This window comes from Lissotriton vulgaris, chromosome 2_1 (genome assembly GCF_964263255.1).
Source record: "Lissotriton vulgaris chromosome 2_1, aLisVul1.2, whole genome shotgun sequence".
In the NCBI taxonomy this organism is placed as follows: Eukaryota; Metazoa; Chordata; class Amphibia; order Caudata; family Salamandridae; genus Lissotriton; species Lissotriton vulgaris.
The window spans coordinates 1587906197-1587931432 of record NC_141687.1 but is presented as its reverse complement, the minus strand read 5'-3'; the positions used below and the strand labels follow the sequence as shown (position 1 = coordinate 1587931432).

Genomic DNA, 25236 nt, shown 5'->3' with positions numbered 1-25236 from the left:
TGGACACATATGTTCCTATCAGCCACTCCTATGGAAGGCCTCATCAATCCTGGAGGCAGAGTGCGTGGAAATATGTGAGATGGTGCTCTGGCATGAGCTGAGCCTGTCTGCAGCTGTCGGGAACAACTCCCTAAGCTGTTCCGGGATATTGCCATACCATATACTCTTAAGTGCATTATAATCCTCGCGGTTAAATGCTATCTTTGGTTTGGCTTTATCAAAACATGTCGAGTAAGGTGTCATACGAATTGGAATACTATCCCCTCGCCAATTCTGGCGACGGGGATAGCATTCCACCCTTCTAGAGGGACACGACATGTGTGTAGCCTTAACCCCGGTTAAAGTTAAACAGAGCCTCAGCTTCACAAAATGGACGCTGCCACCACAGACACAAGTCTGGCCTCCTGCTGCTGACCGAAACTCGTCAGATGGTGGCCTAGACAAAGGGTTTCCTGCCTTGGGAGGTGCGAGCACCACCCCAGACAGGATTTTGTGTATTAGGTAGGACAGGGCTGAAAAGATTCAGACATGCCCGGGGCACACAAGGTGTCCCCGTGCATAGGCCAGTCCAAACCGGTTCTGGGGCCTTCCAGCCCCAGTCCTGGTGCGGAGCTGGACAAAGGAAAGGGGGTGTAACCGCCCCCCTTCCTGGTTCCTCCCAGAGGAGGGACCTAGTAGGTGATCCACCCCCAGTTTGGGAATAAGAGGGGGAGCAGTGCCATTGCACAGCAGATCATCCCGAAATCAACTTAAAACTAAGAAGAAGACTGGACTTCGACATTCTGCTGCACAGAAGACTGAAGAAGAATCTCCCTTGTGGCCAAGGAGTGACCACCCTGTGAACACAGGTACCAACCAGCAACTCGACGTCTGCTTTGCCGCCGCCTCCCGCCGGAGACCGAGCCCAGAGCCCGACAAGAACCAGACTCCCAGACCTCTCAGAGCCCGATCCACAGTCCCTGCGAAGAAGGGACCCGTGGAGGCACCGAGCGACGTGGGACCGGACCTCTTGAAAGACACTCGAGAAGCTGACTGCGCAGCTTCTGAGGCATCCTCGACGTTGTGCTTTGGGGATTGAGAACCCCCACCACCGAGCAGCCCTTGCATCGAAGATCAGCCCTCCAGCATCTCCACGATCTGCGTGGGGCCCTTTTGCATTGTGCCACTCGACGCGCCATCCCGGCCACTAGCCACGCGGCCAGCGGCCATCTTGGCGACGAACCCGAAGATTTAAACAGCAGGTCTGGTTGCTCCAGACCTACCCAAGCTCCTGTGAAAAGGAGCCCTCGCTCTGACCTTGCTGGTCCGAGTGAACAGCATCTTTCAACTTCTGCGTGGCTTGCATTTGCCAAGGCCTGTTTGCTCCGATCAGGTCGCCGACACCGCCAACAGCGAGAAGCCTACGTGGGACAGCTCGTGACCGACTCCTGGACGTCCTCGACCCCGGGTATCCACGTGGCTGCAGAAAGAAGCTACCCGACAACGCCTGTTTGCACCCGACATCGCCTGGTTCCACTCTGGTTCCACGGTAGTCACTGGCTAGTGACTTTGAACACTGTCCCCTCTGCTTTCAGGTCTTCAACTCTTCAGATCCACCTTTGGATCCACCGGAACTCTTCTCATCGAGCCGCCTGCAGCATCTTCAACTCCAAGCACCATCGATCAGCGTGACGAAACCTGACACATCTTCGACCCTGTGCACCCGCTTCCTGTGGGTGAGGTAACTCAGCTCCGCCGGTGCTCCTGCACTGGTACACATCCCAAGGGCCTGTGTTTTAAGTTTCAGCTCCGTAGGTCACTCGGAAGGTTCCTAACTTTCTAACTTTGTGCTTTTTACGCACCATAGACATTGTATTGAGAAGTGCGTGCACTTTGAACACTGCACCCGAGTCCCGTGGGCCTTTCCCGACCTAGTTAACTCCAGTCTCGAATAGCTCCAGCGATTCCCAAGGCCCTAGGCCTCTTCACTTTCCTCCTGGTATCTCTTATACCACTTTCTTAGTATATGGTTTAGGTGGCCCCTAGGGCTCATCCATATTGTGCAACTTTTGTGTATTTTAAACTGTCTTGTGATTTTACGCTTGTGCTTCTGTGCTCATAAAGAGTCCAGGGGATTTTAATAGTTAATAAATCAATATATATTTTCAATATATATCTGTGTGGTGTCCCTTTCATTTGGTATTCAAGGGGGTTGTGTATGGTATAACAGCTGGCTTCACATGCCTTTCAGAGTTTAGCCTAAGACTGCTTTGTCCACGTTACCACTAGGATAACTGGTCTACAAGGTTGAATTACAACCATCATCATAAGGGTTGCTTGGCATGGTACAAAGTGATCACTAGAATTAGTGAGCATTATATACCAGGCCAACTTCTCACATGGGCCCTCTGCAAAAACGGCGGGAGTGGATGGGGTGCAGCAGCTTGAGTGCCCAGGGGTGGCACAGCGATGAAAGCATTTGCCATTGTATGTACTCTACCATTACTGATTCTATGCTATGTTTCAGATAAGTAAGCTTGAGAGCTGTAGTATGTAGTATGTAGTATGTCCCGGCACATGGTTGGAGACACACCAGTGGTGGGAAGGTGAGCTGTGAGGGTTTTGTCCGCAGTGTTGGCACTCACTCTCACACTCTTTCTCTATTTCTCTATTTCTCTCTCTCTTCACCTCCCTCTCACTCTCTCTCTCTCTCTTCCTCTCTCTCACACTCTTCCTCTCTTTCTCGCTCTCTTCCATTCTTCCTCTCTCACTCTTTCTCTCTCTTCCTCTTTCTCTCACTCTTTCTCTCCGTCTTCCTCTTTCACTCTTTCTTTCTTTCTCGCTCTCTTCCTCTCACTCTTTCTCTCTCTCTCTCCTTTGATGGGTACAGGACGCACAATCTTGCTTTTTTGGCTTGCAGGCTGTGATTCACAGACTGTCGACCCCTCCCCCGACACGGGCCTCCCGCCACTTGGCGATGACTTGAGTTCCACTGAGTTAGCGCCACCAGAGCTGAGCGGGTGTGTAGCCTGCGATGATGAGTGGCCTTGATACACCATCCTGGCAATCAAGACCCAATTTGAATTCTGCTGAACTACGTGTACTCCACGGCTGAGGGGGTTGCTTTGGCACGTGGTAGGTCCTCTTGGACACACGCCGGTGGCAGAAGGTGAGCAGAGAGCCTTGCTTTTGCAGCAGCCGCCAGTCACCGCTGGGCTGTGGTAGTGGATGGTGTGCAGCAGCCTGGGTGCACAGGAGGGGTCAGACACCTCTGGCTGGTGGGAGTGGATGGGGTGCAGCAGCCTGTGTGTGCAGGAGCGGGCAGACACCTCTGGGTGGCGGGAGTGGATGGGGTGCAGCAGCCTGGGTGCGCAGGGGCGGGACAGTGATTTAGGCGCGTGCAGTTGTATGTACTCTGCCATTACTGATTCTATACTATGTTTCAGATGAGTGAGCTTGTGGGCTGCACTATGTCCCGGCACGTGGTTGGAGACACACCAGTGGCGGAAAGGTGAGCGGTAAGGGATTTGTCCACAGTGTAGGCACTCCCTCTCCCTCTCCACCTCTTCCTTTCTCTCTCTCATACTCTTTCTCGCTCTCTTCCTCTCTCACTCTTTCTTTCTCTCTTCCTCTCTCTCGCACCGTTTCTCTCTTTCTCTCTCTCCCTCTCTCTCTCTCTCACTCTGTCTTTCTGTCTCTCTCCCTTCCTCTCTCTCACTCTTACTCTCTCTCTCTTTCTCTTTCTCTCTCTCTCTCCTTTGATGGGTGCATGACGCACAATCTTATCTTGCTTTTTGTCGTGCAGGCTGGGAATCACAGATTGTCGAGGGATGACATGCCATGGTTGTACCTACTTTTATTTTGTTGTTTTGTTTAAATAAAATGTTTTATATGTAAATCCATAGATGACTGTGACTCTCATTTGTTCAACCTGACATGCATATTTTTCATTATAATTGTGCAACATCAGCCGATTTGTTACGTTCCAAATTTTGGAAGGTTAATGTCACATTTATTTGTCGGGGGGTCAGGAGGGATGGCGGACAAGGGGCTAGAGGCGGGGGTGGTGGGGCACTGTCCGAGCTGCATGATCGTTGGATCCATGGCATTTGTTGTCATTCAGGTGTGGCTGTGGGCTGGGCTCCCTTTCATATTGCAGGTTGTAGTATGACTTTACACCACGGTCAGAGCAGGTGTAAACTTCCTGGTGCTAACACACCTTATCACATGTTTTGTATTCTCTTCGCCGATCTTGCTGGTGGTTGAGAAAGTTGCGAAGTGATGTGTTTGCTGCTTTTTGCACGGGAATGCCTACTCTGCATCTCATTAGCGATATTTGTCGGGGTCATCCGTAACAATGCTTTTTGAGGCTGCTATCACTAGTAAACCGTTGATATGGGCTGTTTGCACCAGCTTGTGAAGGGTGCATTAAATGTATCACCATTTTGGCTGCGATAAAGTGCTGTTAACTTTGCGATGTGTCCTTGAGAATAAGTCCCTCTGTGTTTTAAACACCTGAGAAGTACTTGATTGCCGCACTAAGAGCCGTGCACCCAGCACATTCACACTATGGCGGCCATAATGAGAGCTGCGCACCCTTTGTGGTCACACAAGGGGGCCGCTCGAGGGTCACAACTCCAAACTTTTTTGAAAAATATACAGCGTTCACTTTCATTAATTTGCATTCGCCTCGGGGGACCCCATCCCCAAAGGAATGTCCACATCTACATATTTATTATTTTTTTCAAAGGGGAGGGGAGATGGCGTGGCCCCCCTCCCAGGACACTTCTGGCCCGGGGCCTAGCCTCTCTGTTGGTGACCGTGGGGGGAGCCCCAATTCCTCCACAGTCTCGCCGGTGGCCCAAGCAGCTTCCTTTGCCCAAAAGCAATTCTCCTTTACTTTATTGAAGCCAGAGGAGGTTTCCTCCTCTCGCTTCAACAAAGCAAACCAGGGTTTGCTATCACAGGGTGGTAGCCAGGCTCCCGCCCTGTCATAGCAAATGGCAATGTCCCGGGGGTGGACACCTCAGGACATTACAGGAGCCGGCCATGAGCGGTGACGGTCCCCAGGACCATCAAGCGCTGCAGAAGTGGGCGGCGTGGCCCATCTCCCTCTATTTTCAAAGCCCTGCGGTGCTGGTGGTCCCCAGGGCTGCGGCAGGGCCATGTGTCCTCCCGCACCTTGTTTTCAAAGCTCCGTGTAGGTGGCGGTATTATCATATATATTGTCCGAAACCTGGCAAACCTGGGGGCTCATTTAAATGAAGTGGCAGAGCCCCCGCGTAATATATATTTTTTAAACATTCGGCTGGATTTACGCACCCAGCACGCATTCGGACATTTAAAAAAAAATGTTGGGGTCCTTGTGGGACCCCCTTAGCACGCCTAGGTGGTCAGGGTGTTTCTATCCTGCCCCCTTTTCTTCATTTTTCACTTTCTTTTACTGTTTTCGTGTGACTCGGTTCTACCGAGTGACAAGATGGCTGCCAACACTTCCTGGTTTGTCTGTACTCCATGCTATGGTCGGTATGAAAAATAAGGATGACCTAGAGCGGATCATTTGATGGGTCCGCTATACAGATAACTTATTTCTCATTTGGAACAGAACTGAACAAGAATTCCAAAAGCACCATCTGAAACTCAACATTAATCATGTTGGTTTGTCATTTACATGCTCTACAAATAATAGAGAAATTGATTTCCTTGACACCAAAATCTACATAGACTTTGGAATCGAACTGTGAACGCTGTTGTTCAAAGTCAGGTATTATAGGTGCTGCGTCGTACTTTGACCACACTTATATGTTAATTACTGCTAATTACGTTGACATATTTTTTATATTATAAGTAGGGCTCCTTGTTTTATGTTTTTACTGATCCTTACAGATAAATACAGAAGAAAAGTATTTATTTTCCTCTCTGTATTTATTTTAAAGTGTGGATAAATACGGAATTTTTTTTTTTTTTTGCGATTCTAAATGCTGTCAATGATGAGTACTATGCCAATAGGTGTGTTGTTCTGAAAGTAAAAGGGTAAAAACAATAAAAGACTTTTAATAAAGAGCCTTAAAGAACAATATATATGTTTGTATAAGAAAACTTGCACATTTTAATATGAAGGTTGTGTGTAGTTTATCACCTAAGAGTGTTTAGATGAGTGAAAACGGTTAGTCTTTCAGCCATGATTGCATATTTAGCATTTAAAAAACCTTTGAAATGCACTGAAAAAACCATAGGTTTCAGACATGTTATAATTAAGAATTATCATTTAAAAAACCCTTGAAATTCACTGAAAACACCATAGGTTTCAGACATGTTATAGTTAGGAATAAGCATTTAAAAAATCTTAGAAATTCACTGAAAAAACTATAGTTTTCAGGGGTGTTATAGTTAGCTGGACATTTCACTCATACAAAACCATTGAAATTCCTCCGTTATGGTTAGTTGTACTAAGTATAACTCGCACGCCCGCAATCTACTGCTGATGATGTCAAACATTACATCATTCATGACAATGTCAGTGACATCACTGATGACATCTCAAATGACATCACAGATGACATCACTGATGACATCATGCACGTGACAATCAGATACACCTCATCATACACTAGTATAACCTTTGATCACTCACTGTAAAATACAGAGTACAATATTTGAATCCATTGACACACCAATACAACTTTCTAAAAACCCACTCAGTGATTCCTATATCTACACACACATCTAAACACTTGCCTATAGATTCACTCATACGTGCTAACAAAGATCAATAGAACACTATTAAATATACTTATACACCTACATCGACATTACACACCAGCACACACCCTATTCACTTATGCAGTCATCCTACCCACTTATGCAAACTATTGATCATACTTACATTTACTAAGCTACACACTTATAGAAACACCACTTCATGTATTCTTATAGATAATAACTCAGCCTAAGGGCCATATGTAGGTAATCTCTATTTACCGATTCTTAAATACCGAATTTTACCGATTCGGTATTTCAGAATCGGTAAATAGTATGTAGGAAGAAATTCGGTAAATTTTATCGAATCGGTAATATTCGGTATTTAAGAATCGGTATTCCTGAATCGTGAATGAGTGCACATGTGGCACACATACATGCCCTACACATGGCACTTTTAAAAAAGCACAAAATTGCTTTTTTAAAGGTTTTCGATATTTACCACCAACTTGTAGTTGGAGGTAAATAACAAATCCTTACATCAAAAATGCACTCACTTGAGTGCTCCCTACATAAGATTTTAGGATTTGGTAATTTATCGATTCAGTATTTTAAGGAATCGGTAATCCTTAAATTACTGAATCTGTAAATTACCAAATCCTAAAATCAAGCCACCTACATTAGAAAAAGCTAAATACTGGTCGGTAACGGCAAATTTACTGATTTTTGGCCGTTAACGGCCGGTATTACGCTACCTACATATGGCCCTTATTTTGTTATAAAATCACTATTACAAGTATACAGTCTTCGATACAGTCACTCATACAATCACTGAGTCTTATGTTTACTTATTTATATACAACAACTGTCACATACATTGCCTTTTATATTTCTAGTTTGTTGGACATATATAATTGAGAAATATATTTACTCATCAACACACCCATAAAGAGATTCACTCAGCCAAAACAAATGTTTTCACATACAGTCAACCTCATACATGTACTTAATCAACTATTTACACATTTTTAGACAGTTACACACCCTCCATCCAACTACACACACATTCACTCTCTCATAAAAATACTCACTTAACTAATTAAAAACGACAAGCTGGTGTCACGTGTCGCAGTTCACAGTCGTTCTGTTTGTCAGCAGTATTACCACAGAGTCAATTTTCGTGCTTCTGTGTTTTCCAGTTGTTGCCCTCTAGTGGGCAAGTTCGGTTTGCTGAATTCAGGGGTTCCACTTTGTCATACTTCTTTCAGTGAGATTAGAGGTGTACATAAAGTTCTTCCGTTAAGTTCAGCCCTCTGGGTTCAAGAGTTCTGAAGTTGATGATATGTTTCGACTCTTTTCTACTCAGGTTTTTGAGGCGGTCACCCCCCGCTCGGTTTGTGCAATTTGTTCTATGGCGCAAAATTTGAGTAATTCCCAATTGCTTTCGTGCCATTTTTCCATATGTCTCGCCACTGCATTGGAGCGGTCTTTATTTGTTGTCGCCCTTGTATGTTCTAGTATTCTCTTCTTTGCTTCGAAGGTTGTGCTCCCTATATATTTTTTCTGGCAGGGGCATTCAATTAGATATATCACATATGCACGTTTGCACGTCAGGTGTTGGGGTATTGTCCATTTTGTGCCTTTTCTGATTTCTATTTCTTTCGTTGGTTGTGCAATTTTACATACTTTGCAGTGTCTGCACGGGAAGAAGCCTTTTCGTTGCAGCCAGTCAATCTTTGGTGTTTCTTTATAGTGGCTGTTCACTAGTCGGTCTCCCAGGTTTCTTGCCCTTCTGTATGATATGTTGGGGAGGTCACCTATGACTTGTGCCAGAGTGGGATCATTCTTCAAGGTTGGCCAGTGCTTCTGTATGATTTTGGACAATTTGTTGTTTTCGGCACTATGGGTAGTTATTAATCGGATCACATCATTTTTACGTTTTTCTTCGTCTGTTTTGTACAAAATTTCTTTGCGATCCTGCATACATACTCTGTTCAGGCTTTGTTCAACCACCTTTGTTGGGTAACCCCTTGCCTTGAATCTTTTGATAGCATTCCTGCTATGTCGCTGAAATTCTTCATTGTCTGAACAATTTTGTCGGAAGCGTAAGAATTCTACGTATGGAATACTCCATTTAAGTTTGTTGTTGTGAAAACTTTCTCCATGGAGAATGGCATTCGTGGCTGTTTGTTTGCGATGCAAGGTGGTTTGTGTGGTTCCATCTCTTATGTAGATCTCTGTATCCAGCACGAAAATTGACTCTGTGGTAATACTGCTGACAAACAGAACGACTGCGAACTGCCACACATGACACCAGATTGTCGATCTAATTGTCTCATTGGAGAGACAAACAAGCCATCACTCAACTCATTAAAGAGTTAATAATATGGTCTGCATACCAAAAGATGCACTCTCCCCCTCCCCTCTTTTTCTTTAAAAACTTATTAAGGACAAACAATGAAGCAAACTGGTGATGAAAATGTAGTGGAGACTACATTAACCAGCATACATCTGTTGATAACACAGAAAAGTCACATGACTCTGTGTATTAAAAGGAGGACTTAGAAACTGGCTCAACATCCCGTGAACAAGCTTTGTAAGAAGCGAAACGCTTTGGGTACTGGTTGCTGAATAAACCGCTGTAACTAAAAAGAGACGAGAGAGTGCGTTTTCATCTCCCTGCTAGGAACCCTGAGCAACATTTGAAAAACTTGCCCAGTCGTAAAAAACCCGCACCACGCCATTAATAGAGCGCAGACACCAGCCTGGGCTGCAACTGCTTCGCATATATATATATCAAGGCATGGACCACTTCTTGTAGCGTACAATTTTATTCACCCCAACAGCTAGTCATGACGCGTTTCGGCCGTCCCTGCGGCCTTGGTCACATGACGATGCCATATACTCAGCCCCTTTTAAAGTGCAAGTGCTCACATGTGCAAATAGAAATAGAGCAAATACTTTCTGTTTGAATACATTGTTAAGTATGCTGTCTCATTTATACCCGTATGAAGACGTATAGAAAAGACAGTTTAAACAACTTCTTAAGTTGTGAATATCTTATGCTTTGGACAAAGACAGTATTCCATCAAACATCAAATTTAAACGAATGGCATGAATGCTTATTCCATATTCCAAAACATAATTTGCAACGAAGTTAACCATTTGCCATGCCTATTGATTATAACACGTGCTCACCCTAACATGCACAAATCATAAATAATAATAAAAGGAAATCTTTAAGAGAATAATAAAGTCATTCAAAATTAAACCCTATGCAATACGGAAAAACTGCACAAGAAATACTTTGTAAGTATATTTTGAGTCACTAGACAATATGAACGGGTCATTTCACAGTGGTAAGCATAACCGCTTATTTTGTCTAACACATGATTGTTTTACTTGCATTTTCAGTGGTATGCATAACTACTTATTAAGCCTAAACCATAATTGTTTAACTTACATAGGAGGGTCCCCTCCTATGACATTTCTAAAGTGAACGCGTGCAATAGTGCAGATCAGTCAAAGTGACTCATGCTTACAAAGTTAATAAAACCACATATAACTTATCAATTGTCAATTCATAGTGGTTAGATTCCATTCATTATTGAGCGTAACATCGGATACAAATGGAGGGAAATTCATAAATTGGATATTCTTTTCAAGGACATATTTGAATTAATTTATACAGCATTTTATGTGATTGGCAGTATATTATGCTTACTGCTTAAAAATTTAACACCCTAATTTATAGAAATATAGTTAAGTTAAAACACATTAATACACAAAATACATTGTTAAAAAGGATATCGGTAACACAATTAAAACCAACTATCTAAAGGACACCCGGATAAAACCTACCCTGATATCTAAAAAACAGCCAGAATTAATTGTGGGCCACTTCTAATTAATACTCAACACATGTACTATAACTAAAAAACTATAATAGTTTAAAAGAATTTAATATTTTTAGTACAAAATGTGTGCAAATCTAGCAAGTTAGTTTCCCAATTATCCTGGTTTATCTACACTGTATATTGGATGTTGTGTTACTTAACTTCCCAATACATATTCCTATCAGGGACCTCACATATAATTTCACTAGATGGTCGGTTATAAGTATGTATGGATGTACTCTGTGGTGTTCAATCCCCCAGTCCATTTAGAATCGAATTCCAGAATGTAGTTGGTTTCAGTTTTTCGCATGTGGGCCTCCCTATCCCCTCCTCGTTTCGTTACCAAGATAGATTCAATTGCGTAACATTTTAGACACTGAGGTTTACTGTTGTGACAAGCCTCAAAGTGCCTCGCAACTGGATAACTTTGGTCTTTATTAGTTATGGCACGTAGGTGCTGCAGGATTCTTTTATCAACCAGCAGTTTAGAGCTGCCTACATATTTCAACCCACACTCACATTCCAGGATGTAGATACAATATTCTGTTTTACATGTCAGGTGTTGTTTAATCTCCCTAGTTGTTTTTGGGATGACCGTAGTGTATTTTTTGGTGTTCACACCATACTGGCATGCCTTACATGTAAAACATTTATAGAACCTTTTGCTGATAGGACGCCAGGGTTCCTTACCAAGGCATTCCTGGCTCTTCTTGGTTAGAATTGTGCCCAGACTCATTCCTTTACGGTAGGTTATTAAAGGATTGGCGGCATCAATTCACCAATGATTGGATCATCCTGCACAAAATGCCAGTTACGTCTAATTATACTCCTTAGCTCTTTTTCTTGTTTGGAGTATGTCAGTACTAGACAAACTGGGTTGGTATCTACACTCTGGGTTTGACTCGCTTTTGGACTGTATTTTAGGAGATCACTTCTAGCTCTCAGTTGTGATATTCTGATGGCAGTTTCTACTGTTCTGGCACCATACCCTCTATCCACAAATCTAGAGAAACTTTCCTGTTGCTTCACCTTCATATCCTCATCATTGCTGCATTTACGGCGGATGCGAAGCATCTCACCGTATGGGATTGATTTAATCAGGTAATATATATATATATATATATATATATATATATATATATATATATATATATATATATATATAAATTACCTACTGGGGGTCGCCAGTAGGTAGTTATAGTTAGGATTATTTTCAATAGGGAAATCGCAACATTCTATTGGGAATAACTTTAGCTCCGGTTGAGGAATCTGCCTGAAAATGTCCTCAAATTTGCCTCGTGGCGCTCCGGTCCTTGCCTTAAAGTTTAGGGGGGATTCGTCAAGAGGGGGCCGAGAAAAAAGGGGGGTCCCAAAACGTGTTTTCCCCATGTTAATTTCCATAGGGCGGTCGACCTCACTTTTAGCCCGAACGGCTGAATGGATTTCCACGAAACTTGCCAAAATTGTATGGACTGGTAGCCTGATGTGACTTTGCTATGTCTCAAGATATGTGCTCCAGTGGATTTTGAGTAATTTAGGTTCAAAAAAATATATATATCTATAAGTGCGCCCCGGTACGCGCACCGGGGCGCGAACCAGCGTGCTACGCGAGTTCGTGCGCAGAAAGCTGATTGCCTCTCGGGCGTCTGTAAACATTCCAAACAGTCCGGAGCGGCCGCCATCTTGTGTCTCAGTAGGATCGAGACACAAGAGGTGGCAAAAACAAAGAGGGAAATGACCAAAAGGGGGCATGATAGACCCCCCTGACCCCCTAGGTTTGATGTGGGGGCCATAAAAGAGCCCAGCGGGGCAAAAAATGTTTTTATTTTTTTTCGATTTGCGCGGGGGAGCGCCCGGTACGCGCACCGGGGAGCGGACCGGGGAGAGTACCATGGGGAAAAAAGAATGACAGAGTTTTAAAAAAAGTAGCCTTTTTTTTTATAAATTGGAGGTAGTTCTAAAAAGAACTGTTTTTTTTCTTCTTTTTGTTGTTTTATATTTTATTTTTGTTTTTTGGAACATTTTATACTTTTTTTGGCTTTTATGAACAGTTTTATATTTTTTTTGTATTTTTTATGGGGACAAACAAAAAACAGGGAATTGTAAACAGCTCAACTGGAGCAAAAAAAACACAGGAAAAAAATAAGGCTTCTTTCGGCACCAGTGGTTGTCTCCAGCACGGTTTATAAGTTTGATGCTCTGCTCCCCATAAGAAATGGTAGTCCCACAAAATATACAAGTAATCTTGTATTCTCCAAACTGGCGTTGGATGCATGGGACCATCTCTCTAGTTTCAGGACCCGATGGAGTGGGTTGTTTAGAGGTGCTCGGAGAAGATTGGGGAGGGTTTTTGGTCAGTTCTCTGACCTCTGCTGCAGAATAGTTATTGGGGTGCTTTTGTTGCATGTGGCGTAGCATTGTGTGATTCCCAAATGAATATTTTTTTGCAGGGTTCCCCCTAGAAAGTTCAGCGCCACAGATGAGACAGGTCACCTTTGCAGCATTTTCTTTTTTGAAACCCCTTGGGATTTTAAAAAACTCCCATATAAAGTGCTCCTTAGGTTTATATGGGGGATTTTCTTCAGGCAGGAACTGCCTTCTCTCCTCCTCCTCCTCCTCCTCTTCTTCTTCACCACCAATGTGATGTTGTGGTGGTCCTTGTGGTGGTGGTGGTGGTGCAGATGCTCCAGCTGCTGCTGCTACTGTAGCCATTTCTCTATCAATAGAAGAAGGTCTTCCTCACTCAAAGAATAAAGTGAGAATGAGGAAAAAAGGTGGGGGCTTTCATCATTTGGAAAACAAAACTGTTCTGAACCAATGAAAAGTATGCAGTGCATTGCAGGCGCGCAAGTTATAGTGAGTCCAACTAACTATAACATGGGAATTTCAATGGTTTTATGTCAGTAAAATTTCCAGCTAACTATAACTGGTGTGAAACCTATGGTTTTTTCAGTGAATTTAATAGGTTTTTTAAATGCTAATTCCTAACTATACCTGGTGTGAAACCTGTGGTTTTTTCAGTGAATTTCAAAGGTTTTTTAAATGCTAATTCCTAACTATAACTGGTGTGAAACCTATGGTTTTTTCAGTGAATATATATATACATATATATATATAATGAATTTGTACACCTCAAACGGACAAAAGCCCACTCAACACTGGTAACATTCTGACTTTTATTCACAACAAATGCTTAGCAAAATTAACTGACTCAAGCCAACGAGGGAACATCCTCTTTTTAGTGAAGGTGAAAAGACAAACCAAGTGTAAACGAAAAGTCCTTTGGACGAAAACTCCCCACCAGTGGCTCCACCCTACCTCCATCCAGCTCTTGGTACCAAGATTACTTTTATTCAGTTAAAAAAGGGGCAGAGGGATCTTCCTGACTTAGTGAATAAAAAACAATAAAATGCAAGAACCTCCTCTTCCAATGAAAGACAAACAAGCCAAACACCACAATTCAGACATGCCAGCTCACAGCTGCTGAGGCTGTGTGTGAAACAGACCCTTCTTCTGATGTTTTGCAAGGATCCATGTTAAAATATCGATGTTAAGAATATCGATGAAAAAAATATCGATGTAAAAATATCGATAACAAAATGTTTGACTCCCTATACATAAACAGGTAATTACAATAATATTGACACAAAAATATGAATGTAAAAAATATAGAAGTAAAAAATATTGACTTACACAAAATTACATAACTTAAATAAAAATTTGAAATAACATCATTATTCTTAACAAAATACATTAAATGTAATATATATTTTTACTAATTATAACAAATAAACTTAATTTAATAAATATAAACACAAAAATGTGCACATATATATATATATATATATATATATATATATATATATATATATATATATATATATACATATATATATACAAGTATTATCTTTATTTAATTTACTAACTTTAAATTATATAAAAATAAAATATACACATATATAAATAATTTGAATTTAAATAAAGTATTCTATATTTAATTAACACATTAAACTATTAAAAAAAGAATAGAAAATACATTTAATAACAAAATAAACACAACAGTAGTGAAAACTTTGGATAGCGCGGGGTTAAAAATTACTATTCCCACTCCAGTAAGTGCAAGTAAAAGTGCTGGATAGCGAAGGGGTAAAAATTACTTACCACTCCAGTGAGTGAAACAGTAAGGAAAGCGTTGGATAGCGGAGGGGTAAAAATTACTATTCTCACTCCAATAAGTTCAACAGTAGGGAAAGTCTGAATAGCGGAGGGATAAAAATTACTATTCCCACTCCAGTGAGTGCAACAGTAGGGAAAGTGCTGAATCCCACAACAATAAAAAACACAAACATCAACATTTTTATGAAATTTAATTTCCAGTATTAACATAATCAATATATACATTAAAATATAATATTATTAACAAAGATAATAAAAATTAATTAATTACAAAATAATTAACACTTCAATAGCCACAACACCTACAATTAATTACACAATTACAATTAATAATTACTAATTAATTAATGGAAATTAATTTAAAAATATGTAATATTTAATCAATAAAAAATGAATTACTGACCACCCTTCACACCATTTACACATATAAACACCACAACACACACCTAAAATAATTAAACAATTAACATAACTAATTACAAATTAAATATTTAAAATTATTGAACAACTAATTATAAAACAATTATTAATTAATCAATTAACGCATTGATTATTCATTACATTTTATATAATTAAATTATTTCCCACCCTAGTTCCCTATGAACCCACAACCCGCTATAGAACTAAAAACACAAAATGCAATTAAAAAATATTAACTGCTATAAATAAATATTTAAATCTATATAATTAAATTACTTCCCACCCTATTCCCCTATAAACCCACAACACGCTACGGAACTAAAAACACAAAACTAAACTTAAAATATATTAATAACTAGTGCAATTTTAAAACATACATTAAAATGACAAACAATTCTCATTAAAAACACTAAAATACAAAACATTAATAATAATTCAATATTTTTGTCAACTATATTTTTGTAAACGATATTTAAGACGTCGATATTTTTGAAATCGATATTACTTACCTGTCAGTCAATATTCTTGTCAACTATATTTTTGCTGTCGATATTTCTTCTCCACTATATTTTTGTGGCAATATTTATGTCCCTTGATATTTCTATGGCGATATTCCTGCTCTGCACCGTTTTGCAAATAAATATTGCTGATATAATGTTAGGTTTTCAAGATCATCTGTCTTACCTCACAGTCATGATTGTTTTCCCTTTGCCTATTGATTCTGACACAGGTATTTTTATTCTTCACTTACTGGATAAAGACAGAACATTTGTGAATGCTAATTCATAGCTCTTTCATAGCTACTGACAGTGTTCTTTTCTGAATGTTGTAGGACGGGCATGTAGACGATTGTTGTCATCCTATGTAAATTGTACTCCACTTGTGATCAATTTTCTACTTTGAGTCTGAGTATATCAGTTCATTCCATGTCTCTGTCATCTGTCCCACAACTTGGTCCTACATAGTTAGAATTTGCACTAACAGTGTGCCTGAATTACTGTGGGTGTCCACCCCTCCACCTTTGGAAATGGACGGAAAGGTACTTTAGCTACAATCTGGAGTGACTCCCCTTTCGGGCTGTTTTCCCAGTCAGTGTGTGTGTGCGTCTACATTCTATGTAAATGTATGTGCACTGAGAATTAGAGCCCAGTAGAATAAGCCACATTACATTCACTATTACAACAATTGGTTCCTTTGGGTGTAACACATTTCTTTTAGTCACTCATAATTATATGTAGTGTACAATCAGAATCCAACACCAATTATGTATTTATGCACTACTTTATGAATTATAGTCATTCATAAATACTCTTTTATGATTATCAAAAAGGCTGTACAATAAGTGAAAAAAGTGTAATATTGACTAACTGCCCAGGTTCTTAGGGATACTGGGTTAACCCCATTGGAGATTTCACACATTACATTCACAGTAGTACATCTGGAAACCTTCACCTGCTACAGCTTTTAACGAGTACTAATGGGTTTGTTTGTGAAATGAAATAAACTTGAAGAACAAAATAAATCTTCACCACTACTTTTATGGTTTCTTTCCATAATCGGGGCCACTGGTGTCCTAGGTTGCATGCTCAATACCCCCATTATTAATATATAGTTTTCTAGGCTTTAATTTAGAAGTTCTTCAAAATATTAACCTTTTGTTTGAGCAATAATAATCAACTTAATCTTGGTCTCTGCTATTATCAAAAATAAAAGCATTCTGTGCAAAAAGAGTGGCCATATTATGATATTCGTTGTAATTACTTTTCTCAGAAATATTCACAAAATTGATTATAACTGAAGTATCACCAAGTATTTAATATAGTGAGGTCGAGCACTGCATATTTTTAGTTGATTGGACTTTTTCCAATAGCGGCACTAATTTGTCTCTGACATAGCTAGGATGTTCCAAATACCAAACCATATGTATTTGATAATGCTTGAGAATGTGAAGTATTTCAGGATCACCATGTGAAAGCCACCCTCTTTGCTGCCCATATACACCAACTCAACTTCTGAAATCTGTTGTTTAACATTAAAAATGCATTCATATAATCTGAAGCAGGAACATTCCCATCAAACAGCCAGAATATGCAAGCTCCATTTCACTCCAGTTGAAAGCGGAATGCAACATGTCTACCTAATAAATATTTCCAGCCTACTTGATAACGGACTGAACCAATATATATCAGCGTTTTGGGTTAAACTATAAGCTCTATGAATATTTAACATAAGATATTAACATACATAATCAAGCTGTCACTATCTGTGTCATTCTAATAGTGTTAAAAGATGTGAAACAGGCTGGGCACATGTTACTGGCGAGTATTGATTGTGTTTATTTAGATGATAACTACCTGTTGATTAAATGATAGACAGCAAGATGCACTAACAATTTGTACACTCATTTTTAAAATTTCATTACACATTGAACACAGTTTTACGTGGGCAGCACCACTAGGTACAGCCTGGTGGTAGGTGCCCATGAAAGGTCCACCAGTGACTTAAATTTGAGCTTCCAATGGGTGTATGTGCTAAAATGGCAGCCAATCGCAATGCCCTTGATTTTAAAACTTGAGCCTGGATTTAAATCACATTATTGTGGTAACAAGAGCGCAGTAAGAATATCACCAGCATGTCAGTGTTGGGTGGAAGTGATGGTAAAGGCTAAACATCAGAATCATGGTTATCAATGCACATGGAATCAACTAGAAACTTATCAACGCCTGGCAGCCTAGGTGAGCTCAATTTTGGAAGTGAGGGTTGGGTCCTGAAAATGTCTTACAATGTGACAGACTTTATTCTATTATCAGTATTGATAGTGTTACATTCTTGTACCACGAGGGATAGTCTTTGTTGGGAATGTACACATGCTCACACGAGCTGTCACGAGCGTTCAGGTGTGTCTGGCTGCTCGTGACAAGCTCGTGTTGTGGGGACACTGTGTTATTGTTTGAACGCATAGAATGTGGGCAGTTATGGCTGTGATCTGTTATCGGCATTACTAGCTTGGATTTGAAGGCGAGAGCATCTCAATAAACTCCGTCTACCAACTACAACCTTCTGGTGTTATTTCTGACTTCCCTACACTGGCGACGAGGATGGGATGTTTCATTGCCTGCGTTAAAAGGACTTCGAAGGAATAAGAATTATTTTTTTTTTTGTTTATTCTGGAATTTCATCGAAATCGTTCAGCGCTATCAGGATTTACACGAACAGAGCTGGATTACTGCTATTCTAAGGGAAGCGGAAGATCATCGTTTTCACAACAGGGAACTTAAAGGTCATTTCTTACTTGTTTTAGTGTGGCGTCTTTTGAAATCGTCTGTTTTGACTCGCGAGCACTTCTTGCCAGCGTACGTGTGCAGGGGTTCGCGCATGGAATTTTGAACAGCGCTGATCAACGCGACGTCTTGTGTCATCGCGCAATGTTTGGAGCAGTAAAGATGAGCTTCTAGGAGACGATCTTGCTAGTTTCTGGAGACAATCTTGCTAGTCTCTATCATCGCGCAACGTAGGAGCAGTAGAGACGACTTTCTTGGAGATGGTACTTTACTGATCTCGTTTTGAGACGTTTTTCAATCTGGAAATAACTGTGAAGATCGCAACAACGCTCAGTCATCAATCACCCTGTAGAAATCATACTGAAGATATTTTTCCATTGGAAGGTTTCAGTCACACGCAAATACGTGTTGTGTAACTTTAAATATTTACTGTGACTTTAAAATTGAAATTTTAAGTACATATAGTTATAATATATTTAGTTTTTCTTTATTTTTTTTTCTTTCTTCTTTATTTTTCATTTAAACTTACACATAGTGTGTTAAATAATTGAATTACCATGTCTGGTATTGTACCCCCCCCTTCATTTTTGTCATCACCTGGTGAACCACCCATGGCTTGGGAGATTTGGGAACCTGTCTTCTTGGCTTATGTAGATGTATTGGAAGAAGGGGAGTGTGAACCAGAAAGGAAGCTATCACTGTTAAAACATTGTTTGGGTGGTATAGCTTTGAAAGAATTCAAAACATTACCTGATCTAGTAAATCCGGGGAACATTAATGTGTACAAATATGCTTCACAACAGTTAAGCTTAAGATATGGAAAAAAAAAGAATATTGTCATGGAGAGGTTTATATTCTATTCTCGGAAGCAACGTGTATATGAACCTGTAGAGGATTTTGTATCAGCTTTAAGATCCTTGGCTGTTACGTGTGATTTCGAACACATATCTTATGAGCAAGTACTAAGGGACCAAATCTTGATGAGGACTAATAACAAAAAAGTGCAGGAACGTCTTTGGACAACCTCTGATATGTCTCTTAATAATGCCATAGATATTGCGAAGTCTATAGAGCACTCAGAGAAATTTGTCAAGGAGATCAGGGGTAATGATAAAAGTGATGTTTTTAGTGTACCTAAAGATGTGGATAAGTTTAAGAAAAGTTTTTCGCAGAGAAATGAATGTCAAGATCTGGGTTGTCGCTTTTAAGTTGGCCACACCAACACCAATTGGGGATGAAAATTGATCCCAGGGCTGACCCTCCTGTTTATGTTGTGCAACCGTTGAATGTATCAAGTGTTGCTGGGGACAGTTCACTACTTGTAGAGAATTTACGTAAATCTTTTCCCACTGTTTTCAGTGGTACTTTGGGTCGGTATAAAGGATTTGAACATGTCATCAAGTTAAGTGAGAATGCCATTCCTGTAAGACATAGAGTAAGGAATGTTCCTTTATCTTATAGAGTCAAACTTAAAGAAATGCTAAAAGATCTATGTGAGAAAAACATTATTGAACCAGTTGAGTCGTCACCTTGGGTTTCCCCTATTGTGATTTCGGTTAAGTCCAACGGCGAACTCAGATTATGCATTGACCTCCGCAGTGTCAATGATGCCATTTGGGTGGATTCGCATCCTTTACCCAACCTCCATGAGATGGTCTCGACACTGGCTGGTGCACAAGTTTTCTCGTGTGTTGATCTAGCCAGTGCTTACCATCAGGTGGTACTTGCTGAGGAGTCCAAGAACATAACTGCTTTTATCACGCCTGAAGGTTTATACAGGTTTTGTCGCATGCCCTTTGGACTGGCGAGTGCAGCCTCGGTGTTCCAGAGGTTAATGAGGGATACCTTGGAGGGTTTGAGTGGTGCCATAGCATTCCAGGATGACATTTTAGTGCATGGAAAAGATGACATTGAGCATGATAATAACCTAAGGTGTGTGATTGCTCCTTTAGCGGAGAAGGGCCTCACACTACGCCTTGACAAATGCAAATTTAGGCAAAAGGAAGTAGAATATCTAGGGCATACTATTAGTGGAATGGGAATCAAACCAAAGAAGAATCATGTTAAGAGCATCACGAATGCTCCTGTGCCTACGTCAAAAGAACAACTCGTGGCTTTTTTAGGTCTTATTGAATTTTATGCTAAGTTTATCCCAAACTTTTCGGTAAAAGTTGACCCGTTCAGGTGTCTTTTGAAGAAAAATGCTAAGTTTGTTTGGACTGATGAAATGACACATGCCTTTCAATCCTTAAAAGTGTTTATTGTGAATGCTCCGTGTCTCGAACCTTTTGTGGTTGGCGTGAAATGCATCATTATGGTAGATGCTAGTGCTTCTGGTTTAGGTGGAGTACTTCTGCAGAAAGATTGTGAGAAAGAATGGGTTGCGGCCTATGCGTCTAGAGCTTTGAGGGATGCTGAAAAGAATTATTCTGTCATAGAAAGAGAGTTACTGGCATGTGTTTGGGGAGCTGAGCACTTCAGACCTTTTTTGTGGGGTACGAAATTTTTGATAAAGACTAATCATAAGCCTTTGGTGTATCTCATGGCTCCAGGTGGAGGAAGAACTATGTCGGCACGTCTCGCAAGATTAGCTTCAAGATTGCAATCTTTTCAGTACACTATTGAATATGTTCAGGGCAAGGCGAATGTTCACACAGATTGCATGTCCAGACTGATCTCTGATACGAATGTTTCTGAAGTAGTTAATGAAGAGGAGTGTGAAGTTGCTTTCACTTTTCAAGATGTCAATTCAGTGCATGGTGAACGGTTTTCTTTGCAAGAGGATGTTTGGATGGAAGAGATGAGTAAAGATTTGGAATTGTGCAGTGTCAAGAAGTACCTTGTACATGGTTGGCCGGAACAGAGGAAGTTGTCCGGAAACATGATGGGTTTTTTTAAGGTTCAAGAAGAACTTGCTGTGGAAAATGGTTTAATCCTTCGGGGTGATAAGATTGTCCCACCTTTTCAGATTAGAAATTCCCTCCTTGAAATTGCTCATGAGGGACATTTGGGGATATCTTTCACCAGAAGACGTTTAAAGGAGTCTTTCTGGTGGCCAGGTATTGACTCTTGTGTGGACCATTTTGTACGCCTTTGTTCTTATTGTTCTAACAGTGATAAAACAGCTGTCGCTTTAGGTCCTGAGCCATGCCCCATTGATTTACCTTCAGGTCCCTGGCGGAAACTGGGGATAGACATTATTGGGCCTTTCAGTTGTTTACCTAAACAGGAGGCTTTTGGCATTGTACTTATAGACTATTTTTCCAAATGGCCGGAGGTCAAGATGGTTAAAGAGGTCACTTCGTGTCAGGTGATAGAATTTTTAGATGAGATTTTTTGCAGAGAGGGGATTCCTCAGGAAATTGTGACTGACAATGGTCCGCAGTTTGTGAGTAAGGAAATGGAACTTTTTTTTGTTAAATGCGGTATTGTTCATAGGAAGATTGCAGTTTTCCATCCTGAAGCAAATGGCCAGGTTGAACGCTTCAACCGTGTGATCAAAGAAGCCATACAACTTTCTATCAAGGGTAATTTGAATTGGAGGAATGCTTTGCAATCCATGTTGTTAGCTTATAGGACTTCACCCAACTCTGTGACCCTGGTTACTCCTTTTGAGCTTTTAAGAGGGCGGAAGCCCAGCACCAAGTTAGTCCCTTGTTGGCTAAAAAAGAACTTAGCCGGTTCTGAAAATTGTTTCAAGGTAGATTTTGAAGCTGTTCAACACAGGGTTCAGTCGTATAAGGATAGAATGAAACGTGACATGGTCAAAAGGATTGGTTCTACGTCTAGTCGTTCTGTTAAGGTGGGTGATTCTGTTCGCATTAAAAAGAAAGAGGGTGTGAGTAAAGGCTTTCCTGTTTGGTCAGATCCTAGGAATGTTATTGAAGTTTTTAGAAATGCGGTCAGGGTTGATGGAGGTTCTGTATGGAATTTGAGCAGAATTTCTTTGTGTAATGGGCCTAGTCAATCGGTGGATGATTCGGACAGCAATGTTTTTTATGATGTTGGGAAACAGAGTGACAATGGGGAACGCTCTCATGCTGAATGTAATTCTGACAATACTAGAGCTACACGTTCTCATCGTTTACCTGTTAGGTTTAATGACTTTGTGGTGAATTGATTTTTTTTTTGTGTGTTTTTTTCTGTTTTTTTTTTAAGGGGGGAAGGTGTGTTGGGAACGTACACATGCTCACACGAGCTGTCACGAGCGTTCAGGTGTGTCTGGCTGCTCGTGACAAGCTCGTGTTGTGGGGACACTGTGTTATTGTTTGAACGCGTAGAATGTGGGCAGTTATGGCTGTGATCTGTTATCGGCATTACTAGCTTGGATTTGAAGGCGAGAGCATCTCAATAAACTCTGTCTACCAACTACAACCTTCTGGTGTTATTTCTGACTTACCTACAGTCTTAACACAAACCCATTCTTTTGAGTGCTGAGACAAGGATAGATAGACACTGTCTTTAGCTTGCCTTTGAAATTCTTGCTCAATGTATTTGCGGATGATTAATATAGAACACACACACTGCTTCTGCAATTCCCGCTGCTCATAATGTCCTTAAGAATGTAAAGCCCTTGAAGTAGTGTAGAAGTCAAGAAGTAATTTGCTTATCAACTTTCAAAGTCATTTGTAGATTGGTCAGCATCACATTCTTTGATTTCCGTAAACTTGTTGTAGAGTTCAAAGCAGGGATGATAATGAATCATACAATATCGGCCCGTATTTAGGAAAGGACACAAATAGTCAATATAAATGACATCTGGGAGGAATATTCCTCTTTCTATGTGTGCTGCTGAACAGCACACATAGAAAGAGGAAGAAGCAGGGAGAAATAGAGATATTTCTCCTCGTTACACCTCCCCTAGAAAGGTGTTAGATATTGACACATCCCCACGTTTACAAGTTCTTCCACATCTGGGGATGTATCAAAATCCATGAGAGTTGCGTGAGAACACCCGCGCACTGCCCATGGAGCACCTTCCCGGGGCAGAGTAACACAATGCAGCGATTTGCGCTGTGTTGCATTACTCCAGATATTTGAAGATACTCAGAGCCACACAAAGAGGCTTTGCGTGGCTTAAAAATCTGACGTAAGGTTTGCGTTGCTTTTGCACCTCATTGCGTGGTGCAAGCGCTATGCATACCCCCTCATAAATAGTCCCCTAACCATGTATATGATAACTCTCATTCAGAAAAAGATACAGCTTAAATGAATGACAACAAATAAAACTTTAGTGGTCAAACTTCACCAGCCTACTGCATCGTAGAAGGAATGCATTTAATTACAATCATCTGTGGGAGGAATTATACTCCAGTGAGTCTAAAAGCAGCTGAATTGCATAATTATTCTTCTGCTATGAGGTAAATTCAATAAATATTGTTGAGATCCTCAAAATCACCATATTTCAAGATCAGCCAAAGTGGCACATGAAATGTGTGACATTTTAAGGCATGGGCACAGTGGACTCTAGGGACCAGGGATACAACCTTTCAGGGGGGCCTAGTAGAGCCAGCTCTGTTCTGCAGAGAAGCTTTCTCTGATGACCTTGAATAATTCTTAAACAGAATGTTTTACATACTGTTTTCCTTTCATTTATTTATAATGTGGGTGATGTGTGAATGTCTATTGCAGACATTTTGCAGAGAAATGCTGTGTTAATGTTTCATGCGACAGCCATAAAAATGTTTCTTTTAGATCAAAATAGAACCTCACCTATGAGAAATGGGAGGTGGTCACACAGATTATTTGCAATAATGTTAGTGAACTGATGCTGTGCTATATTATTGAAAACACAGGTCACTATATCCGGAAACTTTCTGTAAACACATTTGGAATTTAGACTAGTGTGCCTGTGCACTCTCAGTGACCAGGCAAGAAAGAGCTGAAAATGGATCATAAATTCAAAGCTGTTCAGAACAGAAATGCTCCCGACTTTAAATTTTGATATAAGATGGCTGTTGCTTAGTAAATGCAATCACTTTTAAAGGAAGCATTACGTTGTATCGTGAATGCCTGCCCTAGTGCAAAGCTGAGCTGTGTGGCAGCTTGTGAGACTTGGCACATTCTAAAGCAATTTACTCCGAAGCCTTCAGAGTCAGTGAAGAAGCTGTATACAGCAGAGCTCGTACAAAGGGAGAAGTGGTTTCTCTTCATCTGATTCTGAACTGTGAAATCTGAAGTTTATTTAGCAGCTCATATGAATTCTGAGTTAAGTGCAGCATTTTAGACCATCCGTACCCTTACCTATAGATCCATAGGCGGGCTGGCTTTTTGGCTATCTAGATTTCTAAAAATGTACCTATTCATATAACATATGAGGTAAGTACTGTTGAATAAATGCACAATAAAATAAAACATGTTACTTTGACTGCCTGCACACAATGTAAAACATGCTGTGGAAAACCAATGTTCAAATATGCACCTTCTTTTAACAGGAAACTTTTCTTTACTGACTACGGGAATGTTGCAAAAGTTGAGAAGTGCGATCTGGATGGAATGAATAGAACCCGATTAGTGGTCAATAAGATTGAGCAGCCAGTAGCCCTTGCTTTGGATCTGGTCAGTAAATTGGTTTACTGGACTGACATATACCTGGATTATGTGGACGTTGTTGATTATGAAGGAAAGAACAGGCACACAGTGATTCACGGAAGAGAAGTAAGTATTTCACGAAATATGTGTGGTTTATACTGCAAAATATTCATATTTCAGTTCTAAAAGATTCATTGTTGTATACAGTATATTGCTAATATCTTATAGATGTGTTGGTGATTTTAGGGCCACAT

At 40.5% G+C, this 25236-nt stretch overlaps 1 protein-coding gene across 1 annotated transcript in view; it reads left to right on the top strand.

The window, feature by feature from the left end:
• LRP1B (LDL receptor related protein 1B) overlaps positions 1-25236 on the top strand; it is a 3669685-nt gene that overhangs the window by 1294277 nt on the left and 2350172 nt on the right. Inside the window, exon 8 of the mRNA XM_086955170.1 lies at positions 24886-25108. Within this exon, the coding sequence (XP_086811296.1) occupies positions 24886-25108 (223 nt within the window). The remainder of the gene's footprint in view (positions 1-24885; positions 25109-25236) is intronic.